The 27009-nt window shown below is 43.9% G+C and overlaps 1 protein-coding gene across 5 annotated transcripts in view; it reads left to right on the top strand.

Moving 5' to 3' along the window:
* Positions 1–25152, top strand: part of ATP8A2 (ATPase phospholipid transporting 8A2) — a 323927-nt gene extending 298775 nt beyond the window's left edge. For all 5 annotated transcript variants that reach the window (XM_085216143.1, XM_085216142.1, XM_085216144.1 and 2 more), the window contains 2 exons: positions 11818–11909; positions 18871–25152. In XM_085216143.1, the coding sequence (XP_085072269.1) occupies positions 11818–11909; positions 18871–18968 (190 nt within the window). In that variant the 3' untranslated portion in view covers positions 18969–25152. The remainder of the gene's footprint in view (positions 1–11817; positions 11910–18870) is intronic.
* Positions 25153–27009: the final 1857 nt, after the last annotated feature.

The raw sequence follows: 27009 nt of genomic DNA on the forward strand, positions 1-27009 counted from the left end.
TTCTGTGCCAAAGTAAACAGGGACATGTGGAGACACCTGCCCAGCAGAGCTAATCATGTTAACATGTGAGATTTACACACACAAAAAAAGTTTTTCTACAACTTTTGTATTCAAAAGTGGCATTGAGTTCAGCTGCAGCGATTTTTTGTATCTTGAGGTAAGTTTGCAAGTAAACCTTGCCTCGTAAAGGGCCAAATCTTTAAGTCTTCGTTCACTTTTCACTCCATCTAACCTCTCATTGAAGTCAGCAGGAGTTCAGGTGGAGTAAAGCCTGATTAGTGACCAAAGCAAACTTTATTTTGGAAACCTATGTCATTTCAGTGCTCAATGGCCAACAAAGAGAGCTGTGCAGCACGCTCCTTGTGACAATAGATTTTCTATTGCAGAGTTCCCCTACCTGAAGCTCCCTTTGAAGGTGGCTTTTTGGTTGTTTTTCTGTTCTGTTTTGTAATTTTTTAGTGGCTGGGATGAGAACAGTATTTGATACTGAAGAGTGATGCAGCTTTCACTGTTGAATTGCTTTACAGGGAGTTGAAGGGCCTGAGCAGTGTTGTAGAACAGTGGCTGCACCACTGAAATATTGGGAAGAATTCTTTCAAATTATTTGGAAAACTGGAAGGCAGTGTCTTTTATTTAGCAAAGAGAAATTGAAGTAACTGCTGAAGAAGGAGACCCCACTTCATGATGCGCGTTTTAGCTCTGTCTGCTTCCAAATGTGTGCTGATGAAAGTTGGCCACCTCTTCCTTTCATCCCTGTTTTCTAGAACAAGCACTGGTTTTCCATGCTCTGAAAACTGCAGTGCTCCCCAGTCTCTTGCTGTCTGTCTTCAACAAGGAGACTCTGTGATGGAAATTCTCTTTCACTCCAGTGCTTTTCACCAAAGCTGCCTGTTGCTTCAGTGAAACATGCACGACTGGTTCTCACCTCAAGAGCAAGCTGTCTAGTGACCTCAGCCTGGGTTTTATGGGGTGGGTGAGCACAGAGGCCTATCTTGTTTCCATCGCTGTGTGAGGAGGTGGGCAGTCAGGCGACACAGGTGCTTGTGGGAGGGCTCCCTTTGTCCCTGTGAAGGAGACCAAGATGTGGGAAGCCTGGCAGGTCCTGTGGCTGTACACATCCTGAGGGCAGCGAGCCTCCTGCCAAGCAGGGCAGGAGCAGGAATGCTAGAACAGAGTTAATTTTCCACTTATAACAAACCCTGAATGAGCTTGAGCATCTGATCTCCTCATTCCTGAGGAAGAGGTGAGCATTTTCATTGATGTCACCAGAAGCAAGGCTTGGGCTCATTATATGTCAAAGCGCTTTGTCTCTTTATTGATGCATTCCAAATTACAGCCACTTGAATAGAGAAGCTATGCCAGTAGGCCCCTGCCCATCAGCAGGTACAACAAATCTTATTTAAAACAAACTCAGTCTTGTGTTTTCAACTGGTTAAACAGCAGTTTGGAGCCAAATTCTGGTTCCATGAGTGCCTTGAGTTGGGTGCAGTGACTCAGAGTACTCAGGACTACAATCTGAGCCCATCAGTCAAGCATAAAATAAGGTTAAAGAGAAGAGAGCTGTATTTTGGTTTTGAGGTCTGAGGCTTTTTATCAATTTTTCCAGATGTTTTTCACACCATTTCTGGGAAGGAAAGGCGAGATTTCCCCACCAGCATACACAACAAAGTGACTGGCATATTTACGATTTTTTCCTTGCAGCTTTACTAGTAAAAAGATATTAGACTCCTTTTACTAGCAAAACGCACATAAAATGATATCAGTGCTTTTTCTGTTAAATTCTTTGATTCCATATGGTAGACGTTCACGTATGGTAGGTGGAAAATGCTTGATTTTATTTTATGCTTGTCCCTTCGTCTCTCTCTCCTGTCCCATGTCAGTAAAGAATCAGCACATCATTTCCTCATGTTAATACATACTGTTAATTTCTGGCATTTCTAACTCCTACGTGTGAGGCATTTGCAGATTACCAGGGTTGGTTCTGGTTTGAACTGGGCAGTGTAGAGGCAGTGAGGCAGAGGAGGGAGGGAGCAGGAGAAAGAGAGATGGTCAAGCTGGTGGAGGGATGAAGGGGGAGCTGCCATGTTCTTGCTGATACAGGCAACCCATGTGCCCAGCTGCCCGCGCACACCAGTTGGAACTGATGTGAGCCTTCTCCAGTGCAGTTAATTATTTCACATATTGATTGTGTCTGTCACTGAACTTTGAGGGAGATGCTGTGCCACAAGTAAAATTAAAACCTGGTGACCTGGAGAAGGATTTAGATCTGTGATCACATCTGTTAGCGAAGTCAGAGTTGATGGAGGTACAGTATCAGTACAAAGGCCAAAATGAAGCTGTAAATTGAAAGGGAAGATTAGGAAAAAAGGGAACATAACAAGATGAGGGTTAAAACTGATTAAGGGGCCAATCTCTCTGATGCCTAATCCGTAGTTACTGGGTTGGGCACCGGGGATCTCCACGGGAGATGGAAGAAGAAATCTTCCCTCCAGGCTGCACAGCAGGAGAACCGCTCCGTAACAACTATTCCAGTGTAATGGCTTCAGCAGTCTCGCCCAGATCCTCCTGGCTGTCCCATCTACGAGGAAGGGCAAGACAGTGTGCCTTCCCAACAAGAAACAAAAAACTGTACTAGATACTAAATCCTTAGTGGACAGTTACAAAATACATAAAAGCTTGAAGAAAAGCAGTTTGTTTTTTTGCAACTCAACCAATTGACCTGTGCTTTGCTCTAAAAAAAAAAAAATTAAAAAAGTAATGAGAGGAGAGCTTAGAGTTTTTGAACAGGAGTTATTTTAAGTTTATTCAAAATGTGGAGGTATACTTTATTGTAGCCTTCTGTTGGGGATTTTTTTGTTCGCTTGCTTAAAAAATACCACACCTTTCTGTAGAGACCAAGCATGGAAAACTTCAACCCCACCACGGTGACTGCTTCTAACAAAATGAGTTACTAGGAAAAGAATGTAATAGTTGCAGCTGTATTGTCACCTTATCTGTAGAGGATATGACTGAGCACCCACTAGAGTAAGTGCAAAGTGAGGTACTTAAGAACAAGAAGAAAGCAGCCCTGATACTGAGAGAGGTAGCTAAAAAGCAGCAAGTCATGCTTAGCCTTTTCTGTTTCTTGGAGGCTTAAACTGAGTCAATTCGTCAATTCCCGTATTTTGGAAAGAGTGAAGGCAAAATTGAGCAGCTTCAACTTTAGGTTAGTTGGCTTTGGGGCAGTTGACAGTGACACCCCCCATGTTATGATGTGCATGAACACATGTAACGTTTGCAGTGCTTGTAAATGGAAGGCACTCTAGGCAGAGAGATCTCATTTATTAGACTTGCTGATTTTCTGAGAGCCATATGATGTTTATAGTGTCTGCTGTTAATGCTGCTTTTAAATGTGCTTGGTAATACCACCTTCCGTACCAAGTAGTTCTCTTAGAAAAGTTTAGGAATAACAGCCTCAAAAACTAAGGCCAGAAACCACTGTCCAAGTGATTTCTGAAATCAGAGAAGGACTTCTGTGCATTAAGACATCAGTAAAGACATCAGTAATGACAGAAGAAAATGTAAGTCATTCTTGCTCATCACCCAAAGGAAAAGCTTTGTCCTGCTTTTAACTATACAGATTTCAGACCAATTTGAAGGAATTTTGTGGACTTGCAGTGAAGAATTTGGTCTCAGAACTCAACATACTGCCCTGGTGTCACCCACAGTGCCAGCTGAAACCCGTAACACACCTTGGCCTCTGCTGCTGCAGGGTGGTTCTGCACTGGCACAAGGGGATTTGGCAATGTGGATGGACCCCTGTGCATGGAGTTTGCAGCTGGCTGGGTTCTGTGCTGGGCATCCTGCATGCAAACTTCACACCGATGGGAGAGTTTCCAGGCCAGATCACAAGCTGTAACAATGGCATTTCTCCAATGGAAGAGAAATGAATTTGGGAAGCAGCTAGAGGAGAGCTGCTGCAGTAACAACACTTGGGGATGTCAGCCCATGGCAGGACATAACGCCTCCAGCTTTCTTGGGCAATCAGCTGCTTCTGAGCCCTTTGTTACTTCCTAGGGCCTGGTTGTATTGATGCAGGAGTCATCTGTGATAAGGAACCTCTTGCACATATCAGCCTGCAAATGGCACAGGCCACACTTCCCTCTGCACTGTGCTCAGCAACCCCTTGGTCTTCTAGAATTCATCTGTTTCTTGTTGATGGCTCATGGAGTATTTACAGAAGAATGCAGAAGGGACTGGGATGTGGATGTCTTATTTCAGTTGTTGCATCTTGAGTGATTAAACAGTGTGTAGAGGCTGACTCTACTAAGAAAATCCTGATTTTTGCTTTACTGTTTATAAGCCTCAGATGCTTCCTTGTGAAATGCTCTAGAGATTTCCTTTGATTACACTGCAGCTTCATTATCAGTAATGCCTGTTTGCCTTTTAAATTAAGGCCTCCTATCCTGATTGACCTCATAGTAAAACATTCCTGCAACCCAATGATAGATAACCAAAAATAACATCTCCCCTTAGTGGACCGAAATAGAAAGTAGCAGAGGCCTATTGTTGCTACTCTGACTATTCTGTAGGAGGGTGATTTCATTTTGTGATACCTCCATCCCATTCTCTGGTCTTTGGAGAGATACTTGCTCAGACAACTGGTCAGGGTGAACCTTTCCCATGTGCAGCCCTTTCTCCCAAAGCCCTGATTGTTCTGGGTACTTGAGTATACAGAGTTTTGTGAATCCTCAGCCATCAGTGGGATGCATTTGAGATTTTTTGCATGCTTGTTCAATTTTGGGCTCATGGTCTGTAAGAATATTGGGTTTTTCCATTAGCCTTATGTCAAGTCGGCATCCATTGTCACAGAGTCATTAATGCTGGAGAAGACCACTAAGATCATCTAGTTCAGCCATCAGCCCATTGCTCACTAGACATGTCTCTCAGTGCCACATCTCCATGTTTTTTGAACACTGCTTATCTCCAGTGTAACAACTCCTTTACATGAATTTGACTAATGCATTTGAGTTTGAAAACAAATTAAATCAAGGCCTGTGGCTGTGCTGGAGGAGCGTGCTCAGGCAGCAGGGAGAATGGAGCACAAAAGGAAGACAAACAGGTCTCCTCTGGCCAATTACAAAGGTGTGCTCGGAGCCTCTGCCTAGAATTTGTTACTCACCCTTGGTCCACCAGAGCAGTGACGGACACTGAAAGCAGGGTTACAGTGTGCAAGAGGTGGGGAATGGAACTTGAGAGAAGCAAATGCATCCTCAGGAACAATTGGTGTTTCTGGCAGGGAGGGATCTGTGTCAGGTTATGCTGACATAAAATTAATCACATCTGAACCTCTGATTAACGTTTAGAAGAAACTATAAGGAATCTGAGAACCAAGAGACTGAAATGAAAATCAACAATCTGCTTGTAAGTGGTTTGGTGATTATGACTGATCAAAGCTGAGCACGTCTGATTGTTTCAGACCTTTTTTCCTTCTCTTAATATTTTATGCTGATGCAACTTTCAGAGATGGAAGAATGTCAACAAAGAAACTGCAAGTTTTTGTGTAAGTCACTCTTTGGAACATCAATTTTAAAAATTAAGAGAAGAGTATTCTTCTCTCTCCTCAAAATCTAGGATGACAGGGACAGAAACTTTTAATCTTTTAACTCGCTCAGCCACAGTCAGATGTTATGCAGAAATTTTCTTTTCCCCTTCCTCCCTGCTGTTGTAGCACAATTACAGTGAGTTGCAAGAATTACTTGCAACAGGAAATGAATGTAAGCAGCCAGGACTGCTTGGACAGCGAGATATTTAACAGAATGTGTGAGTGGGAAAAAAAAAAGTGCTAAATGTCAGTTTATCACTGTGTCATTCGAGAGTGCATGTGGGTAGGAGGAGCACTGTGGAGTGAAGAGTGGAATTTCAACCTGAACTTTGCAGTGTTTTCTGGTTTAAACCAAGCCATACAATGATTTAGCTATTGCTAATGCCACAGCAATAGCATAGAACTGAAGAAATGATGATAGAGCACCTCCAGAGAGTAGGGCAAAGGGCCAGTACCTGTAGGGAGCCCACAGGAAAGCTGAGGAGTGACTTTTCATAAGGGCATATAGCGAGATAGATTTGGACTAGATATCAGGAAGAAATTCTTTATTGTGAGGATGGTGAAGCACTGGAACAGGTTACCCAGTGAGGTTGTGGATGCTCCCTCCCTGGAGACATTCGAGGCCAGGCTGGATGGGGCTGTCAGCAACCTGGTCTAGAGGGAGGTGTCCCTGCCTATAGCAGGAGGCTTGGAACTAGATGATCTTAAAGGCCCCTTCCAACCCAGACTATTCTATGGATCTATAGTCTCTAGCTATTTACATGACAGAAAGAGCATCCTGCTTGTCCTCTGGCCCTACCCATGAAGATGACACTGGGTGTCTTGCACTGAATGGCTGTGCCTCTGCCACGGGTTCACCGGGTGCTATCAAGGCAGAGGGGCAGCAGCTGGGATATGCATTTCTCTGTTATTTACATAGTTTTTAGCAGCCCTAGGAATGCTGCACTAATAACCCAATTCTGCCTTTAAGAAAGGCAGGAAACACAACCAGATCATTTCATATGTGTCTGTCTGACTTCTGAATAATCCATAAGGGCAGCAAGTAAAAACAAGAGCAACCAAGTATCTTTGCCCATTTCTCATGCCTGTGCTCTCCATCTCCATTAGCAAATCATAACAAAACACAAGCTCATTTCATAGCAGTTCAACTCATGGGAGAGAAGAGGAGCCCTGAATTTTTTAAGCTCAGCTGTGCCTATGTTTTCTCAGGGAAGATCCAATTTTAAGAGACACCTGCATCCACTTTAACCTTCCCTTTTTTGTGAGCCCTGCTTTGCCACCAGCCAATTAGTGAACTGGGGAGGACATTCTGGGTCAAGCTATACCAAGTACCGCAAATCCTCATTAACGCTAATTAGTCCTCAGTAGGTTAATTGGTGGTGAAGCTCATCTTTTTTTAATTACTTGAGCAAATGAGCCAGCAGGACGTTGTGGTCAGCTTTGAATTATTCTGTTTGTTTTGGTGTTCCTTATTTGAATGTGTAAAGCCAGATGTTTGCTGCCTGGATTTAGGAGCTGTTTGCTTTTGTGAAGAGCAAGAAGGGAACACACAAAAATAAAATGAAGATCTCTTTTGACATCTTTGAGCAGTTCAGATGCAAAAATGGAAGAGTTATTTTATTCATGGAATGGAAAAATAAGATGATGTTTTTAGTTTATCGTTTATTTTGTCATATGCTTAATGAATTTGTGTAATGTTGTTAGCATAGACTTTCAGGCAGACTGAAGTAATCTCATCCCATTTAGGAAGCCATTGCAAAGGTATTTCTTGTGCATGGTATTTTTTATTGTTGATAGCAACTGAGTCTAGTTTTCTATGACATGAATAATTACTTTTTTGAGTTGTTTTTTCAAAGTAACCCTCTCAATTGGGGCTTTTTTTTTTTTTTTTTTTGCTTGTTTTTGTTCTGAGCAACTATTGATTTGTTTAGTTCAAAGCATTCTGTCTGCGTGCTGTCCTTCATGTAATTACAGATAGATGAAGCTTCTCCCTTACTCCTCCTGAGGTCACTAACCAACCAAGTAAAGCATATTTCACTGTCACTTTCCGGGTCATTGACTCCCATCAGGATATCTGGGTTTGTGATTTCTTTCACTCTGACACCTTTTTTAGGTCCTGAGTATAAACACAAGCATATCCAGTATTCACCGTATGATCTCACGTTCTCTTTTTTACCCTTTTACTGTGATGCATCTGAAGATGCCATCCTTAGACTCTGGTGGGAAGGTTTCTTTGCTGGCTCTCCATGTCTGGAAAGTAGATTTAACACTTAGAATCATCAGAGCTAATACTCAGGATTGATTTACAAGCAGTACATTTGTGGGCAAGGACTAATATGTCTGGGAATCTGAGGCCATCACTAGTTTTGCACTGTTGTGAAGGGAGACCAATGAGAAGTCTTTATTTTTTGTTATCTGCTAGTAGCAGAAGAAAGCAAGGACTGAGTTGGTATCAGTGCAGACTTTGGTCTAGTTAAGTAGTCCTTTCAGCTTCACTTTCCTTTCACGCTTTCTACTGGAAGATCTAATCCTTTTAATAAATCATACTCATCAATTTCAGAAGAGTTGTATTGCATTTACTTCTGATGTTAGGAATTCATTTTATACTGCTTGATAGGTCTCAACATGCAGTATATTTAGTTATGGCTTGCACTTAGAGCATGGTCGTTCAACCTTTTGGCTTGTCTGAGCCACAGTGAGTGAAGAGGGCCAGGACTGTCTTGGGCCATATATATGTAGGTCACTCCAAAAATAGTGCTTCCTATTTATTCCCATGGAATGGATAAAAGAACACAATAAGACCATTTGATTGTGCAAATTGTCAACTAGGAAACATTATTTTTCCACATAGTCACCACCACGAACTATTCATTTTTGCCAGGAATGATCAAGAGCCTACGTGCCATGCTCTTAAAAGTCTGCAGCAGAGCTGACCCACTGTCACTGTTGTCACCACTGAAATGCACTACCCACTGCCTCGCTGTGCTCGCATCCACTGTTCAGTCTCCATCAAAGTTCAGCAAGTGTTAATGAATGTCATTGGGTGCCATATTTTCTGCAAAGAGGAACTCAGTGCCTCATATGCACTTCCGTATCAGATGCCATTCTGTCAGACTGCCTCTCTGCTGCCATCTGTCACATAGCAACAACATGTAATGGGATATTGGTGGGAAGGTTCAGCCTCTTCTGCCATACCACCAACATCCGCCTCTGACATTGTGGGCCAACAGAATAACATAGGAGGCATTACTTTCAGCACAGCCCTCTTTAAATATATACTACAGTTAATGTATATAAAGTAACAAAACTTATTTTAATTGTTAATGTTTTTTTTATTAAAACATGTAAAAAAGAGAGCAATAAAACCATAAAACTGCTGGGATATGTGACCTTATTTTTGTGAAACTAGTGCAGTTAGAACTAATCAGTTGGATTCAATGGCAGTGGTTGCAATTTGTAGTGAGTTCTCGAGGTGTTCATCAGAGATTTTTGATGAAATTCTACTCTTCCTGTACTTCATCCTTCAACGTAGTTGTTCACAAATGTATGTAATGCCAAAAAGTGATGACACAAGTAAGGCCTGACTGTGATGTGAGGAAAATATCTCTCTGATAAGAAGACTTATAAAAGTTTGTTAAAGAGATGATCAGGTTTTGGATTGCAACTCTCTTTGCATTCCAGTTGAAAATTCACAAGTAGTGTATTTATGTTAACTGAAAATAGAGTTGCAAATAAACCAAAAAATGGATGATTTTTTTCTGCAGTCTCGAAACATATTCTCAAATTCCTTTATCAAAGCAGAAAACACAATGGCTGCATGTTTTTTGTTGTTCCCAGGACTGTGTTTAGCTAATGTATAAAAATCCATAAACTTATTTGCCATCACTTTTAAGCAGTCCATCCAGGCCTCTGGTCTCTTGCTTAGATGGGTATGGAGAAGATGGGCAGGTGTCCCCTTTCTCTCAGTCACAGACCACCTCTAGATTCCGATTGTTTGCTGCACATACGGTCTGTGCACTCCCAGCTGAGCTGGCAGTCCTCTGCTGAGCATCGCATTGCTGGGTAGCGAACACACCACCAATGGTGGTTTCTGGAGGCTGTCAACTTCTTAAGCTTAAGTTAGGAAAATCTCATGTCTCACTTCGTAGCTGCCATCCTCTTCTGTGATGACCCTTTGTAGTATGCTTTCTATTCTGCTGCAGGCCTACTGCAGTTGGGTTTTCCTTTGTATTCTTGGTTTTCTTTCAGGCAGCCAGTCTTTTTTCTAAGTTGGATCTTCCAAGATCTTCAGAAGCTTCCATACTGCATCTCTGTTTTTAGTGGAAAACTGTAATTCTCTCTTTGAATGCATGCAGGTCTCATGATCCAAGTGAGCTCTTCCAGGTTTTTTGATACTCTCAGTTAGTGTCTTTAGTTTTGCTTCCAACTACTATTGAAGGAAAATGCTACCAAGGAAATAAAACTGGCTGCAGACAGGAAAAGCTACCTACTGTATCTGTTGCAGGCATGATTCTGCTCTGACCAGTGAAGGAGGGAAAGAAACCAATCATCTGAAAATGTTGACAGTTAATAAAGATTTTATAGGAAAGGTCCAAAGGATTTCTTAACCTGGCTGGCTGGACTTACAGATCACAGGGGAAAAAAAGTGAAAAGAAAAGAAAAAGAAAAAAAGGAGGATTCCTCCCTTTCTTTCATGGGCATCTTGTTACTCACTAAATGAGTTGTGCGTCTGGATATTAACCTAATGGAATACTAAGTGGAATATAAGCCTGCATGACTGGGTTACACATTATAGACGTATCGGAGATTCTTTGCTTACTTTCTTGTTTGAAGTTAGCAAATTGCTTCAGTGAAAGGGAGTTGTTTGTTTAAAGCTGTTGTGAGCTTGTTGGCAGCGGCAGCTGTGCTTGCTGGGATTTCCATTTCATATACCAAATATATGTGAACTTGTAATCTAACCCAAAAAAGATACCAGTGTTCGCCTTTCAAATGTGTGCCCACATTTATGGCATAACCAGTGGAATTACTTGTGAATGAGGACATGAAAGAACAAGCAGACTGGAAATGGAAGCAGGCAGCATAAATGTGGTGTAAATGGAACAAAGGCGCTGCAAGCGGCTGCAGAATAGACATCTGCAGTGTTGCCATCTCAGTGTTAGGAACAAGTATGAGACAGGGAAAAAAACAACCCCATCTTACAGGAACTTTACAGAATCATCATAGAATCATAGAATGGCCTAGGTTGAAACGGACCATAACGATCATCTAGTTTCAACCCCCCTGCTGTGAGCAGGGTTACCAGCCACTAGACCAGTGGCCCAGAGCCACAGCTTTCAACAACAGTAGGTTGTAATACGTGTTTCTTAATCATCTGATATACAACAGTTCCTGGACGCCTCAGTCCAGCAAGATTTGTACACCTACGCTGTCTTCTGTTGCACTTTCGCCACTTGCTTATGTAGAGAAGTGCTCTGAAATGTCTGGATGTTAGCCATTGTCTATTCTGGACATACAGTTCTTGATGAAATGAGTAGTGGCTGTAAAACTTAAGAGTGGATAGTGGCTCTAATGATATGCATGTATATGTTAAATCCAGTTAGTTTTTTCTTTCAACTGCTTGAAATACATATTTTTTGCCTTCAGCTTGTGTTTTTACTGTTGGTAAGTTCAGGTTTCTAATATGAGGTGTGTAAAGCAAAGGGGACTTTTGAATTGAAAGTTTTTTCTCCAAGAATGGAGATGAAAATCTTTAGAAGTCAACAATGGTGCTGCCTTCAGTTATTTCAGGTACTTTTGCAGGTGTGATAGAGGCCTCTTGCCATGTGCTAAGCTACAACCTATTGCTCCTTCTCTCTACGGCAGTTGGTGCGTGCCATCCTTTGTATACGTAATACTAGAAAGAGATCTCCTTTGAGGTGCTCCATACCACTTGATGTTGGACATTTGATATGGCTTGTAACAATTTATACATGTCTTACATTCAGAAATCACAATGACTGTGATATTAGGGATGGATGAATTAAATGTAATCCTTAAAAAGTGGCCTTAGAAAGGGTTTCCCATTATTAGAAAGTATTATGAGTATTGTGCAGTTTAAGGGAAAGGTTTATTTTTTCATGCTGCCACCATCTCAAATACTGACAAAGCCAAAGCTGACAAGTACTTTAAGTACAGCTGACATTTATCTTAAAATTATCTGGTTACTCACTGATTTTTTTTTTTCTTTCCCTCAGCGTGAACGAACGTGATCATCTGTTAAAAAGGCTCGGCAGGAAAACTCCTCCGAGCCTTTTCCGTGCTCATTCTGTCCAGCAAAGTGTATCACGTAAGTAATGGTTTGTGTACACTTGTGTGTTGCACTGCAGTCAGTCCCAGATGAGTGAAGCGAAAGGTGATTACATTTTAATTAAATTGTAGGAAAAGATAATCTAGTGCAGAAGCTGAGCTGCCAACCAGGAGACATAGATTTGGAAGTGGAATTAGTGTATTTGGCCCTAGGCAAGCAGAGCTCAAATGTGCATAATTCCCTAGGATTCAATCAACGGGCCCAGATGACAAAATCCCAACATGCAGATTCTATAAATGTAAAATCCTGATAGTCTCAAGAATGCTGTGAAATCAAAAACTCTGCAGGATAAAATAAATGTTGTGATAGAGCCTAGCTTAAATAGAAACGGCTTCTTTATTCATAAAGTCTTATTAGTTGTGGTTAGCTGAGAATACAGTGATATTGCCGGATGCCGAATGGGAGTTATGTATGTGTCTGATGAGGAAAGCTGTGGCATGCAGAGCTGCATTGCTCCTCTCCCTCTTTGTCCTCTGTAGGGAGGAGAGGTGACCTCACACCTCCTCAGTGATGCTATTTGGAATAAATTGCATTTCTTGCCGGTGTTGAAGTCATCCATTTATTCATCTTCCTGGAGGAACACATGACAGGCCTCTATCTGCCAGACCTGGGTTTTTTTGCTCGTCTTATTAAGGAAGTAACCCCATGCATGCAGCACTGCTGCTCTGAGGGCAAGGGGCAGGCACTGGGGATTTGGGTTTTGTATCACTGTTGCAATGAGAAGTTAGACCACTGACTGCTCAAGACTCCCAGACAGCTAACTGGAAACTCACTTGTTGACTGTACTGTTTTCTGTGGCAGAAATGTGGTTCATGTCATGGCGGCAAGGCTGGGATTTGAGAACTCAGATGCTTGAGGTATCCTTGTTTTCCACAGGGAATTTGGTCAGAATGGGTGGGACACTGATGAATCTGCTTGTCTTTGTCCTTTACAAAACAGCTGTAAGGATGTTGCTATCAGTAGGATATAGGGTCTTTAGTTATCAATCTCATTGCTCCTGGCAAAGGAGATCGATGTGCCAAGAGCACAAGACCACGTGCTCTTTCCAGCATCTAATCCTCTGAGTCAGGGAGACAGGGACACTGACTGCAGCTCTGCTGTGGGCACACAAACATGTTCTGTGAGGGAATTCCAAGGAGGATGATTGGCAGAAGGAATTGGTGAAATACATTAAAAAATTACTGTCAAGGAAGTCTGCTGTAGACACCACAGTGCAGAAAGGAGATACACTGGTAGTGAATGGTCAGACTTGATAAATGCTTTTAGTTTGGTGGTGCACATATCAGTATAAGCGAATTGCTATTGGGAAAGAAAAATGAGACATTGAAATAAACTCTAAGTTCAGTAACTAGCTGAAGTGCTAAATCAGTCAGTGCAGTCAGGACAAGTTACAGTCAGCAATCTGTTTCATGTGAACATAAATTTGATTGTGAAGCTGTTAGGTTTCTACAGCATATCCACGATTCTTTAAAATTTCCATCATCTCTTGTCAAATGTATTTTCAAATGTTTCATAGCTGCTGCATGTACAAGGCCATGTGAAATTCAGAGGACATATGTGCTGTTTTCACAACCCTAAATTGTATAACTGTTTAGTAAATGCTGGAAATCTTCAAAGCAAAGAATTGATGAATAGGGCAGTTGCCTTGACTTGCTGGGCCAATATCTTAAATCACACTACGTGTACTGTGTTTGAAGTCTTGAACTGTTTGTGTGTTATTGCCAGGCTCCAAGTTCTCAGCCTGTGAAGGCCACTTCTTCCAAAAATCGCTTGTGTGACTTCAGGTCGGAATCTGACACTTGCATATAAAACATGAAAATGGTTTGTTTAGTTAGAGCTGACAAAGGCTTAAGCAAATCAACTGCTTTGGTCCCAGCGAGGAAGAAAAATGAGGTTAGACTTCCTAGAACAGATGGTAAAGATGCAGTACTGGTTTGAGATGAACTTTTGACAAAAAATGTTTCCAACTTTTTGGTGAGGAAGCGATGCCTGTATAAATTCGTTTCAGTCATATGGAGATAAGTGCTAGAAAAATAGTGCAAGCAGTTTCAAGGCTACTTCTGGTGGTCTACAGTGGCAGGGAAAGACGACAGAGGGTAAGCCTGCACAGCCCTATGGTGGGTGGGAAAGAGGAGCTTGCTCAATGTGTCTCATAGCTTTTTGTTGGTGAGCCACCCCTTTCCTAAAGCATAAGCGAAGCAAGCCAAGTCTCCATTGCAGTTACTGTCTTTTCTTTTTTAGCTCTGACTTTGTGGAATTAGCAGCTCCTTTAGATAAGCTCTCTGGATACCAAAGACAGTTCTTGAGTCCCCTGTCTTCCTTGGATGACTGGCCTCTGCCACCTGTCCCCAGAGCCTCACCAGCAGGACAGGAGGGTGGTGCCGTCCCATTTGCTCAGGTGCCTTCATCCTTGGCTGTCTCTAAGGAATGCCCAATACAATCTCTCCAGTGCAGATTCACTCTCATAATTCAGAGTACCCTGTCAGTGTTCAGTTGTCACTTGTCTCTGCATGCTCTTACAAACAGAGCGGAATCCTCCTATTAAGCACTGCTCTGGCAGAACTCCTCTTTAAATGCAGAGTGCCGTGCTTGAATGAGGATTAACGTGCTTGGCCCAGATTTCCTCCGTTTGCAAAGAAAATCCCTCTTCCTTCAACGGTATATGCTCATTGCATAGAGTAAATGTGAACACAGGGCGCATGGTTTGCACCTTATTAATCAGTGGGAAAAAAACACCTGTCAGCTGAGGTTTGTTTCACAGCATGGGGGCTGACGAATAATAAATAATAATAATGTGTTCATGCTGAGGACTCTAATCTTACCATTTATTTTCCACTAGCAGACACCTTCTTCCTTTCACTTTACTCCTGGTGCATTTTGATTTGAAACACAACAGGGTAGCTACTTCAGAAGCTTTTAAAACTTCGTTTCCTACTATCTTACATGTGTTGGAAATATAGTATCTCTATTTTTTTTACAAGGCAGCTACGTATTTGTTGACTGTTGAGTAATATGACTATATTTTAAAATCATCTTAAGGAAAAGAAGTGGGAAAAATTAGTTTAGAATCGATGCCGAGGCATCTGGCCCTGTATTTTACATGCACATACCCATAAGTTAGTATCTGGGAAAACAGAGATGGGGCCATTTGTCAGGAATTCCTCTTGGGTCCTTTAGAAAACACAGGCATGGTTTATCAGCAGGGAAATGAATGATTTCTGTAAGCATCAGTCAGAATATAGAAGATTTAAAGCAGCTCTTGCTTTCCCAAGATCAGTGGAAGAGGGTTCCCTGAGAAGTCAAAGCTGAGTTTGTATTTACAGTTTAATTGGGAGGCGTGAATTGTAACATCTCATTAAGTCTCCTTAAAAAACCGTGCACAACGGTGTTTGGCCTGAGAAGGAATTTGACTGGCCAAGCAATACTCCAACATTGATTTTTGTTTTGTTGTACAGATTTTGGTAGACACAGCACTTTTTAAAGGGTTTTTTTTTTTACAGTTCATTTCCATTTTAGCGGATTTAAATCTGGGTGTTTTTCTCCCAAGACAAACAATATGATGGCACAAGGCATCTTACGTTGCGGGCTATGCTGAACTGCACACTGCTGTGTGTATGAAATAGTGAAATGCTCAGGAAGGAAAGATTTCTGGGAGGCTCCCAGCCAGAACCTGTGTTTGTTCAACAAACCCAGCAGTTCAGGTGTATCAGATGAGCACAAGGAGCAGTGAGCCTCTAAAATAAATCTCTGAAGAACGTAAAACTGTGCATAGTCTTTCAATGAGCAGATTTTCAAGCTATCACAGAATAGCAGGGTCAGAAGGGACCTCTGGAGATCACGTAGTCCAGCACCCTGCTCTCTGATTCCCATCTCAGAAGCTATTGCACGAGTGAGCTGCTGAGATGGAGCAGTGCGCTCTGCACATTTGGGATGTGTGCAGAGAGGGTTTCTCTAATCTAGCATTGCACAGACCGGAATGGTCATTGCAGGGAACAGAAAATGATTCTGTTAAATTAGAAACCTGATTGGAGCCTAGATTCTGATCTACTAATAGAATATCAAAGCTTTAAAAGAAAAAAAGCAAAACACCAGAATTCTTTTAAAATTCATTAGGTTGCCTGATAGTATCGGGTACCAACGAAACCTTAGATTTGATGAGAATGTATGTGAATCTCTGCTTAACAAATGAGCCAGGCTGACGGAGATTTAGAACTGCTCCTTCCCTCTGTTAACAGAAGGTCTCTGAGGACAAAGGTTCTTCCTTCTGCAGCAGCCCTGAGTGGCTGTGGCCACAGAGCCCCTAAGAAGCGCACTCCGTCCTGGGGCTGGAACAATGGGAGCCTTGTTCTGCGGGCAGGCTCCAAGGTGTGGTTTTAAAGCCAGGGTTCGGGGAAAAGTTCAAACTTCCGAAGTGTTCCCTAGTAACTGGCTGGTGGAAACTGTCATTCTTTTTGGATGGGGTCTGAAAGCAGTGGAAATGGAGAATGTGAATGGGACGTGAGTGTTCACAGCATTCTTGTTGTGCAGCGCACAGACAGCTGCCTGAGCAGCTTGAAGCTCAAGCTTAATCATTATACGAATTAAAAGTATAGTGTGAAATGATCTTGCTGTGTAGAGATCAATGGTAAAAGCTTTAAATATACTGCCAGATGTTTTCACTGACTAGGGGCTAGGTGCAAGTACTTTCCCCTGACAAAGAAACATTGAGAAAAACATTGTTGCTGATGTTTTGGAGTGGATTAAGAACATGAGGACGTAGGAATGCCACTGGTATTCTTAACCAGTGCTCATCTTAATCCAGCAAAAATTCGTAGGCTAAGGTATTTTCTGCTGATGTGTGTTAAATGTCTTTATCTGACTGCATTTTGCTTTGGCTTTGCAGAGTAGTTGTTCTGCCTAGCTGTTTTGTAGCACTGGAAATAAGCAGGTAATGGAAAAATACCTAAGTCTGACAGGCTGCACACAGTTGTGCAGCAGGCAGTGTTTTCTGCAGTAGTTACAGCAGTTGAATCTACTGAATCTACTGGTCCTACTGGTAAGCCAGTATGGCAAAGCCATCTCAATGCACACCAAGTTATGGAGCACAGCTGCCAGGCTGTTAGGGCTTAACCTTGAAGTCTTTGACCAAACTGACTTTCCATCAAGAATTTTGCCAAAAAACTAACAGGAGGCTATTCCTTCAAATGGAACAATCCCACCAGAGCTATTTGTGTGGGTGTGAATCCGCCTTTTTTTAAATGAAGGCCTGTTTTGTAAATATTTCCTTTGCAGTTATACAGGATGCACATAGTTTTTCCAAAAGAGTTGTATTTCATGAATATACTTTGTGAACCTTCAGCTAGAGACAGGAAAGCCCAAGCTGTACCTCTGTAGCTGTATGTATATTGGCATGGAATGGCTCAGGAAAAATGAATAGTGATGCCAGGATCAGTCATGTAATGAAATTGAAGTTCCTACAGTGTTACAATCACTCCAAGTGGGAAATGTGATTGCTCTTAGTTCTGGATGATGTATTTCTACTTGAACCTCCTCCGTCTGCTAACAAAAGTTTCCTGCTGTGCTTGTGGTTCAGGTCAGTTAATCTTCTGCTAGTGTGCTCTTCTGCTAAGGTAGGGTACATTCTGCCTTCTGAACTCAGACCTTCAGCAAAGTCCCTGTGGCTCCAGAGGCGATGTTGACCCCCATTCTGTGAGAGAAGACCCTCCCGAGTAACTAAACAAGACTCTCTTCCCAGCAAGGTCTCCTTCGTATCCTTCTTCAGCCTTTTTTTCTCTGGGTACATGATCCAGAGGGAATATGGCTTGAGCCTGTTAAGGGAGGACTCCTGAACTACATCTCTGGGTAGGACTTGGCACATCTGTCCTCCCTTACCTGGTGCTGCATCTCTCATCCAGGGGTGGCTTTGAGGTAGGATTTCAGAGTTCATGAGCTCCCACTTCCAGGGCCGTGGTATCATTCCTAGGTTCTCCTAGGCAGAATTCACCTGCTAACTCTTGCCTACTTTGTTACTACAAAGCCTTATCAGGCTCTGTGTAACCTGTGACATTTTCTCTGTATTTTGAAACAATGCAAATCTTTTCCATTCTGACTACTCATTCTCTCACAGCGAAAGGATCCTTTCTCTGTGTCACAGAGAATACTGTGCTTTGCTCTGTTCAGAATTTTCTGTAAATTCATGTCTGATTTTAATATTGTTTTGAGTTTCACTCTTGGTCCATTAGTTGTTGTGATGGTTTTACCAGTAGTGGTGTTTTGCAGATGATGTCAGAGAAGTCACTTGTGTTGTCCACGGTGCTTTAAAAGAAATCAAACACGTAGTTCTTCTCATCTGAGTAATTTCTAGGGAGATTATGTTAGCTCACAGAATTAACTTGTGCAAAATAGAGACCTCCATAATATGTTGAAGTTTCTTTTCTTCAAGATTTGGGTGACTAGCCAAGAGTTTCTCAATGCAATTTGTCAGGTGATACCTGGGAACTTGTTAAAAAAGTAAAAGAAATTCCTGAATGGACTTAGGAAGATGTGACTCAGATCCAGCTGTGGTGTAGACATTTCTGTGTTCCTCCAGGAAGACCACAGATACCAAGCAGACGATAGCGTCAACCAAAAATGCAAATCTCCACCTGCCTGTTCAGTCTTTAAAGAAGCTCTGCTACTGTGGGAGTCAAGCTGGTGTCCAAAATTTATGCAAAGTTTGTTAGCTAGGTCAGCTCAGAAGGAAATGTTGACCATGTACACTAATGTGGCCTTTGAGGGAGCAGGAAGACAGAGCTGGCAGGCAACCACGTGGGCACAGCCGTAGATGACAGAAGTGCAGCATAGAAATGAGGATCATTCCTGTCTGTATTGTAATTTCAGTGATGCCTAAAACTGTTGGTAAAAACAGGCTGTGCCCTTGAGCTGAACTCCAGTGATTTTTCTTCTTCCTTTGCTTTTTCAGATGGATATGCGTTTTCTCAAGAAGAACACGGTGTTGTCTCCCAGTCACAAGTTGTTCGATCCTACGACACAACCAAAAGGAGAACAGAAATAGAATAAATGATGATTCTTTGCTTGATGGGTGGTAGGAATAATGGGATTTGGATCAATGCATCCACTCTTAACACATTCTTGACTAGGGTTGGCAGCAGCAACCAAAACACCAGAGAACTCATTTCTGTGGCCTTAGCCAACACGTTTCTGTATTCTCCCTGCAAACCTCGAGTAGTACGTATTGTGGGGGGAAATCATTGTTTGACTTCAGTCGCTAAGCTCTGCCTAAAGTTTTGTTTATGTTGTTATGAAGCATTTGACTGTGCTACGTGAGGTGTGAAATTAAAAACAATGTTTTACCACTGTTTAAAGCATCAGCATAAGGTTGTTCTGGGAGAAAAGCTGAAAATTTATGTTCCATGAGAAATCAGCCTTTGCTTAATTGGAACAGGGTGCTGAGATTTCCTGTTTTGTTACATACAGACCAGGAGCACACGGCTGCATGTAGACTTTATTCCCTCCAGCATTCACTGATTACTAGATTTGACTGAAATATTTAACAGACAATTTGGCATAAAAATTTTGATTGCAGTGGAAACACAATCTGTAGCTAAAAATGCTTACTTGCCTTCTTATGACAGGATAACACAATAGCAATGAATTATATAGAATACTTCTTGCCCTCTTACAGGATTTATTAGGGCTCTATCTTAGCTTTCTGAAAACAGATTAATAGCTTACTCGCACAGTCAGGCTGTGGGAGTTGGAGAGCTTGCCAGGCAGCTGTGTGGAGCGCATGGCATTCTCACAAAAAGGAACTCACATAGATAATTCTGCAGGTTATATTTCGATATGCACTTCAGATTTAGCCTGGGATTTCCCTCCATTATCCCATTCCCATTTTAACAATAGAATGAACCAGTAGGAACAGAGAGGTAGAAGCTTTTCACATCTGTAGACAGAAGAGCGTGTGCACCTTGTGCTGTGATCCTACAGAGGCGTTCCTCCGGCCAGGTGGGATGGGCGGGCTGGGGGAAGTTAGGAAAGGTTAACATGCATGTGTGTGCATGTGCACACAGAGCTGCTCATTGTGGAGAGAAGAGCTGCTGTTTGTTTGTGCGGCCAGAGCGGGCCCTTCTCTAGAGCAGATCCGTCCGCAGGCTGCCCGCCCTCTGCATGGCAAGCCCTGGGAGGAACGCTGCCTTCACTGACTCACTCTGTGAGAGGGGCAAGCGTGCTGCTGCATACATTGGCACCATGGAAAAAGAGGGAAAACTGGGGCATAATTTAAAGCTGAAAGAGCTCTTAGAAAGCTTATGCTGTCCTCCAGACAAGTTCTATTAATTTTAGTCGCCAAGCCACGTTTCTGAATAGCATAAAGTAAATACTGCTGTGTTCTAGCCAGGTTTTGTGGTTAATGTATATACTACATCTGTGCGTTTAAAAAGTTGGCGCTGTTTCTTGCCCTATTGACCGTCATCCAGAACTTTTGTTGATTTAAATATATCCGAAAGCAATTTGAATATGAATATTTATGCTTAGCAAAGGAAAAAAAGGAAAAAAAAAAAACAAAAAAAAAACAGCCTGGCGCACTGGCTTCACCTCGCTGACAGGCTGTGAGTGAATGCCGGCACTCCAGTGGCAGGCTGGTTCCCAATGCCACCTCAGGGGCCCGAGTCCCCTCCCATGTTAAGAAGAAGGTTTGGCTCCTGTGTCACCAGGCGGGATTGCTCCTGGATTAAGTTGATGGCACAGAAGGAAAAGTCATCACCTTCTTTCTGCAGTGCTAATGAGACAATTATGCAGTAAGGGGAAATTGCAAATAATTTTGCCATAGGCGCGAATGTCGAGGGGCCAAGTGTGTGCGTGTGCGTGTTTTTCTGGGAGATTACTTTTGTTTAAAGGCAGGAATTCTAGGGGAGAAAATAAATAAGGGGAGGCTAAACCTGATCCCAGGAGCTTGCAAATCTTAATCCTGATCTTACCTGTTAAACAGTTTCTTTCATTTAGAAGCGAAATCTTTTTAGGAAATGTGAGGTGTCCCCAAAACTGCTAACTGCTTCTTCCTTGTGTAGCACCCTAAGGAAAATTAACTTCCTGCTGAGACAAAGTGAGATCAGCTCACTCTTTGTATTCTAAGCCACACACTAAACATTGGTATGTAAACAATTTGGAGGTTTTTCTTGAGGATACCGGAAAAAACTTTTAAAAACCTCTGAATAATGGAGAAGGGCAAATAAATGTGTTGAGCAGAAAATAGAAGGGATCCCGGAGTCTTTTCTGTTCTTGACTTGGTCCAACAAACGTTTTACAGAGCCAATGAGAGGTGCTGGGGAGGAGCAGCTGCCATCCGATGTGATTTATTTTATTGGCGCATCACTGTGACCTCTCTGTAAATTGAGGTCAGAAGGGGGCATGAAGACAAACCCTCCCTCGAGTGAGTGGGGGCTTGGATCGAGGTACGTGTGTTGGATATCAGCTCAATGGGAATTACACATGGGGTTTGTCACACGGCTATACAGTATGTGACACCGGGGTTGGCGGGTCAGGCTTTATCATCACTGTAAGGCCTTAATCTCTATCTGAGTTAATCCTGTGGAGCCCACCCAGGTCAAGGCCTGGCATTCTTCTTGTTCTTTGGAGTCATTACAGGAATTAATCTGTTGTAATACATTGTAGGGTGGATATTGGAGTTGCTTGCTGTTGTGAACAATGATTAGGTGTATTCAAGTGTCACGTTAACAACAGGAGAAAGGCAGCTGTTCTGTATCAACAGGATTCCTCGTTCATTAACACAAATGCACATAGCAATAACAGCAGCCTTTGAAAGCACTCTATGGAGATGTCATCAGCTAGATAGGGTAGTGGAGCAGAAGGAATGGGACGTTTCTGCTTGACTGTCCAGATTTAACTACCTGGGGTTGAGTAGAGAAGCGTTTCTTCGGCAGCTCTCTGCACTGACCACAGTGGTGGGGCTTGATTCAGTTCGGGTTTTTTTCAGTATTCAGGAAGAAGTCACGATTTTCCTGAGTTAAGTCTGGATCTGATTGCTCCTTTTTGTAACACCACAGTCATGGTTTGCACACAAGCTGCCCTTCCTCTGGCTGCCACCCCGTAACAAATGAGCAGCAGAGAGCTGGGCAGTGCTGAGCAGCCCACTGACATTTCCTTTTCCCTGCCAGGGCTGCAGGCCTTGCAGTGGGGGACTAGCTCGGGAAGTCAGGAATTACTTGTCAAGCAGAAATGGCAAATAACCAATAGAAGTATCCGAGTCCAACTAAGCTGCTAATGTATCTGAAATTGTGTCTGGAGTTAACACGAACTGTAGGGATGTAAATTAAGATAGCAGTCAAACCTCACTAGTCGGCACGTCACCAGCCCACACGCTTGTCCATGTGTGCCAGAAGTGTGCAGGCTCAGCCTGCCCCACCAGCAGCACACAGCAGATGCTGCAGGGAACACCTCTGTTCCTAAGCCTGTGTGATTTTTGCAGTGTGTACTCGAGAGTGTTAGCTGGAAGACAATTGATGCTCATAAATAAAGAAAGGAATGCTTGGGTGGACCGGAGTAAGTGAAATCTGGGGACTGAGGTGGCCAGGGGCACGCTGAGTGCAGCTGGGCTGTCTGTGGGCACCCCCAAGGCCCTGGGGGAGGCACACGGTTCCCGTGCTGCTCCTGTCCCACAGCTTTTGTCCTCTGGGGCTAAAGCACCTCATCTATAGTTTTGCATCGCCTCCAGTCATCAGTGCAGTAATGCCCAATTGACGTTCTCCCATAACGTCATAATTTCATAAATAATGACTTAATTTCATAAATAATGACTTAATTTTGTTTGTAACTACTCTGGGGATAGTACTGCTATTATGCCTCACAGCTCAGGTTTGAAGTGGAGCAGCCCTTCAGCAGGTGCTCATCCTCAGCAGCACACTGGACTTGTCAGTTAAATTCCTGGTTTAATGGCATGGAGTGTATTTTACCTTAGTTTTGGCTCATCTCATTCAATGCCTTAAACTTCCATCAGTTTGCAGGGCACACTCCTGGCCTCTCACTGAGCCTACTGCTGAGCAGGACACGACAACAAGAGGAAACACAACAGGTCTTTCCAGCCATAATGGATTGGAGGAGAAATTGGCCGTGTCTGTGCTGTATCTGCTCCATTTGGTCAGCAGTCTGCTTCTGAAATGTGGCACTGCCCACATGCTCAGTCTCCGTACCCCTGGGCTCAGGCTGCCTAAGAATCTTCCAGCCCTTCCAGGACAGACCATTGCACTCAGCTCTGCCAGGGTCTGTACTGCAGCTCAGCTCCTCGCAGTGCTCAGCCTCCTGGCCTGGCTGCACCAGTCCCTGCTCACACTCACAACTAAACAGCTGTTACATGTAAGCACTAGTGCTGTGTCTGGAGGAGGCAGCAGGATCCGTCAGTGCAATATATGACAAAGGCAAGCCACGTATGGGTGCAAAGAATAATTTACCATACTTTCACCTGGCAATAAGATGAATGGAGGCTTTGCACCTGGTTTGCAAATGAAAACTAGAGAGCGCCCTGTGCTGCTTGGCCACAAAGGTGCATCCCAAAGGTGATCGCTTCTCAGTGACCTGCAAGCAGCCCAGATGATCTGAGCGTTATCTGGCCTGCCATCTGCTCTGGGATGGGTGGTCAGGAAGGATGAGGGAGCTGGGGGGGAAATGGCTGGGCAGGAACCGCTGTGTCTGCTCACAGGGGAGCGGCCATCCCTGAAGAGCCATGATAAAGTTTCTTCCTTGGGTTCCTTGCTGGGAGTAGGCACACTGCAGTGCTCTTATCTCCTGAAGCGTCTCTCTGGCGCCAAGCTAGGTCCTGAGCTTGGAGAAAGGGAACACGTCGCTGCCAGCAGCCTCTGCTGTCCAGTGTAGGCGCCAGTGGTTGGTTGGTGGGACAGCTCACAGGATTGCTTGCTGGCTGTTGTTTACCCCAGGGACACGCAGGGAGTGAACACTGGTTGGCTTCGGTTGTCAAGGGAGCAGATTTCTCAGGTAGAACTTGTCAGTGGTGCTCCTGGGCCGGTTCCTGCCCCGTGGGCAGGTGGAGGGGGCCTGTTGGTCAGGAAGGCCAGCCTTTTTACTTGAAGGCTGAGAGCTGTTTCATGCCAAATTAGGGCCTACTCATTTGTGGTGTGGACAGAAGGTAAACGTCTTCTGCAATCTTCTTTTATGCATGATGGTGAGGCATGCTGCTTGAAATCTGCAGTTTCTCTCACAGCACCTCTACGGATGCTGAAGTGAAACTTAAAGTGGGTAAAGGACAAATTTGGTGTAGGCAAGCCCCCAGCTCGAGGCAGTTATGCCAAGCCTAACAGTGAAGGAAAGCCAGAATATTGCCAAAGTGTCACTGTGCATAACCGTGACGTCAGCACCCCTGTAATTAAAGAGTGATGAAGCTGAGGGAGAGAAAGCCAGCATCAAGAGAAAGACATGATTGTTTTAGGTTCTGGCCACCTTACTGGGTGGCTTCCCCAAGAAGATGTTCCAGATGTCTTGGCATAAATTAATCCCCTTCAAAACATCTGGTGGGTTTCTTAGAAAACATGGAGTTGAACAGCTGCTGTGTGTGCACTGCTTTGCCCTTCTGGTTGATATTCTGGTTTAGGAGGTGAGTGCAGACACACTGCTCTTACCACCAGCAGCACGCAGACTGAAAGCAGCCCCAAGCAGGTCCCAGCTCTCCTCGAGCAGGGCCTGGGCTGATCCCCAGCAGTGAGGTGGCCGAGCCCTGTGGGTCTGTGTGGGAAAACCTGCCCCAGAGTGCAGCCATCGGTCCGGGAGGTCACACGTTCAGCAGTCTGAGTGACAGGATCCTTACCGACATCTTTTTCATCACTGAGCTGAGTCATGTGCCCACTTGTCTGTCATATCTGTGCTCAAATTGCTTAAATATTGTTACAGATGGAGAGGTTTTAATCTGGGTATGCAGCACAGAGTGGTGCTGTGGGGGAACGCTTAATTGGCTCCCAGCAGAGCAGCGGGAGCTGGGTGCTGTGTGGGTTTTCCTCCAGAAGCCTTCCCATTTTCACCTTCTATTAATGTCCTCTGGTTGTTTCAGTGCAGCATCGCAGTGGGGTTTGTTTCCCTCCCAGACTGAATACAAATGAAGGTCATTTACTCATATTTTTAGAAGGTTCTGAAAACTTAGCGAATTTGTAGCTTTGAACAGCATTGTTGACTATTGTATGTCTGCACAAAAATATTTCAAATAAACCTTTTATTAAAGCAACTCAACGGACTGAGGCTTGCTTGTTTTATCCACCCCACAAGTTTTGCAGCAAGAGCTCAGAATTGAATGCATTGGACATTTTGCCTGCAAAGCTGCTGTCAGGGTCGGTTTGGGTTTTTATTACCTTCTGGGTATGGGGACACCTCTGTTAGTGCCACGGACAAGAGAGTGTCTGATAAGAGCAATGCTGGTGGGCTCGCGGCGTGTGCCTGGTGTTTGAATGCTGTCTGAAGGTGGAGAGCCATCTATTCCTGTAAAGTAGGTGGGCAGGCTTCTCTCCTACAACTGCTGTGTGATCTCACCATGGCTTCACTATAATGAGCCTGGGAGATTTTTTTTGACACCTAAGTCACACAGACACAGCTGATTTAAAATGAAGCCTTGGACTCTCCGTTGCTCTTTTTCCCTTTTATAGCTCAGTTTGCAGGAGGATATTTACCATGGGACCTGCGCGCTCCAGGGTGATGGGAGAGGACAGCCTGGTGGTGCACCAAGCCAGTGACACGGGAACATCGGTACTGTTGTTCTCCAAAGCGTCCTGAGCAGTCCTTCCCCAGAGCACCCCGAGGGCCGGGGCAGGCAGAGGAACACAGCACCCAGCCCTGCCAGTGGTCCTCCACTCCTTGCTCAGAGAAGTACCTCTCGTGCTCTCTTTCCTGGAGCCAGACTCGCAGCCCAGTCCTCACACAAGGGCTCTCCTGACCCGGTCAGCTCCATACCCGCAGGCCCTCGGGGACACATGCTGTGATCCTCACCAGCACCCAGTGTGGGCAGAGCTTGCCCAGCCAGCAGTACCAGCTGACTGCTGTGTGATAACCATCGGCCCAGTAGAGTTCTGGTGACCTCAGAAAGTGAGAATTGCACGATCCCCATAGAAAGTAAAAGTGCATGGGCCTTAGCAAAGAGATCTCTTTGTCCAGACACTATTAGATATTGGTGTTAAATAGATTTCCGCAGGAATAAAATGCATATTTATATGTAGTCTGGCTAAAACTGTTCCTCTTTAGGGTGCTATAACTTGATGTTTTTTTTCCTTACAGATTGTCGCACTGCTGACTGAGCCATTTTTAAGAGCCTAGAGAGACTCGTTTCAGCCAACAAATTACTTCTGGATTTTTTAAATTTAGGAAACAAAGAAGGGTTGTAAGCCAAGTTTCCCCATTTTGCTTTACAAGTCACTGCTCAAGCACATTTCCAAGGGCTTTTATCCCAGAAATCCTGGTACCTGCCTCTCCTTTCCTGATGTATCACAGCCTGGCACCGAGTGCAGGGAGCCCTCACTCTGCCAGGTGAGCCAACGACAGACTGGTGATAGACCTGAATAAAGCTTTATTCACCTGGCTGTGGGAGAAGATTCCCTGCGCTGTCCTCTGCAGTGTGCTAGAAACGAGATAACACTTGGAATTGCTAAACGTAATGAATTGCTTCTTACACCCCTTATTAGAGATGTGAGTGAATTACCCCTCTGCACCCCCAGCAGCGTGACAGACGAGCGCCCGCTGCTCGCATCCCCCAGCACACATTTGCAGGAGCAGCTGCTGAGGCTGTCGCCGGCGTCCTCGGTGCCTCATACCAGACCAAAACAGAATCAAAGGCCCTAAACCCTGAGATTAATGCTCAAGTCTGAAATGGGAGCATTGAAAAATAAAAGCGTAACTGAGAAAGGTCCGGTTGAGGAATGTTAAGCGGGAAGATTTCAGAAACATAATCCTTTTGTGTGAGCTTGCTGCGGCAGCACCCAGCCACCAAGCACTGCCCTAGCCCAGAGGCAGCCCTGAGCCCCTCAGCTCCACCTGTGTCGATGGAGCAGTGAGTCCTGAGAAACGTGGCAGGAGCAGAGGGTTTCCTGCCGCTTCC

The sequence above is a fragment of the Meleagris gallopavo genome, chromosome 1 (genome assembly GCF_905368555.1).
Source record: "Meleagris gallopavo chromosome 1, MGAL_WU_HG_1.1, whole genome shotgun sequence".
NCBI classification, from domain to species: Eukaryota; Metazoa; Chordata; class Aves; order Galliformes; family Phasianidae; genus Meleagris; species Meleagris gallopavo.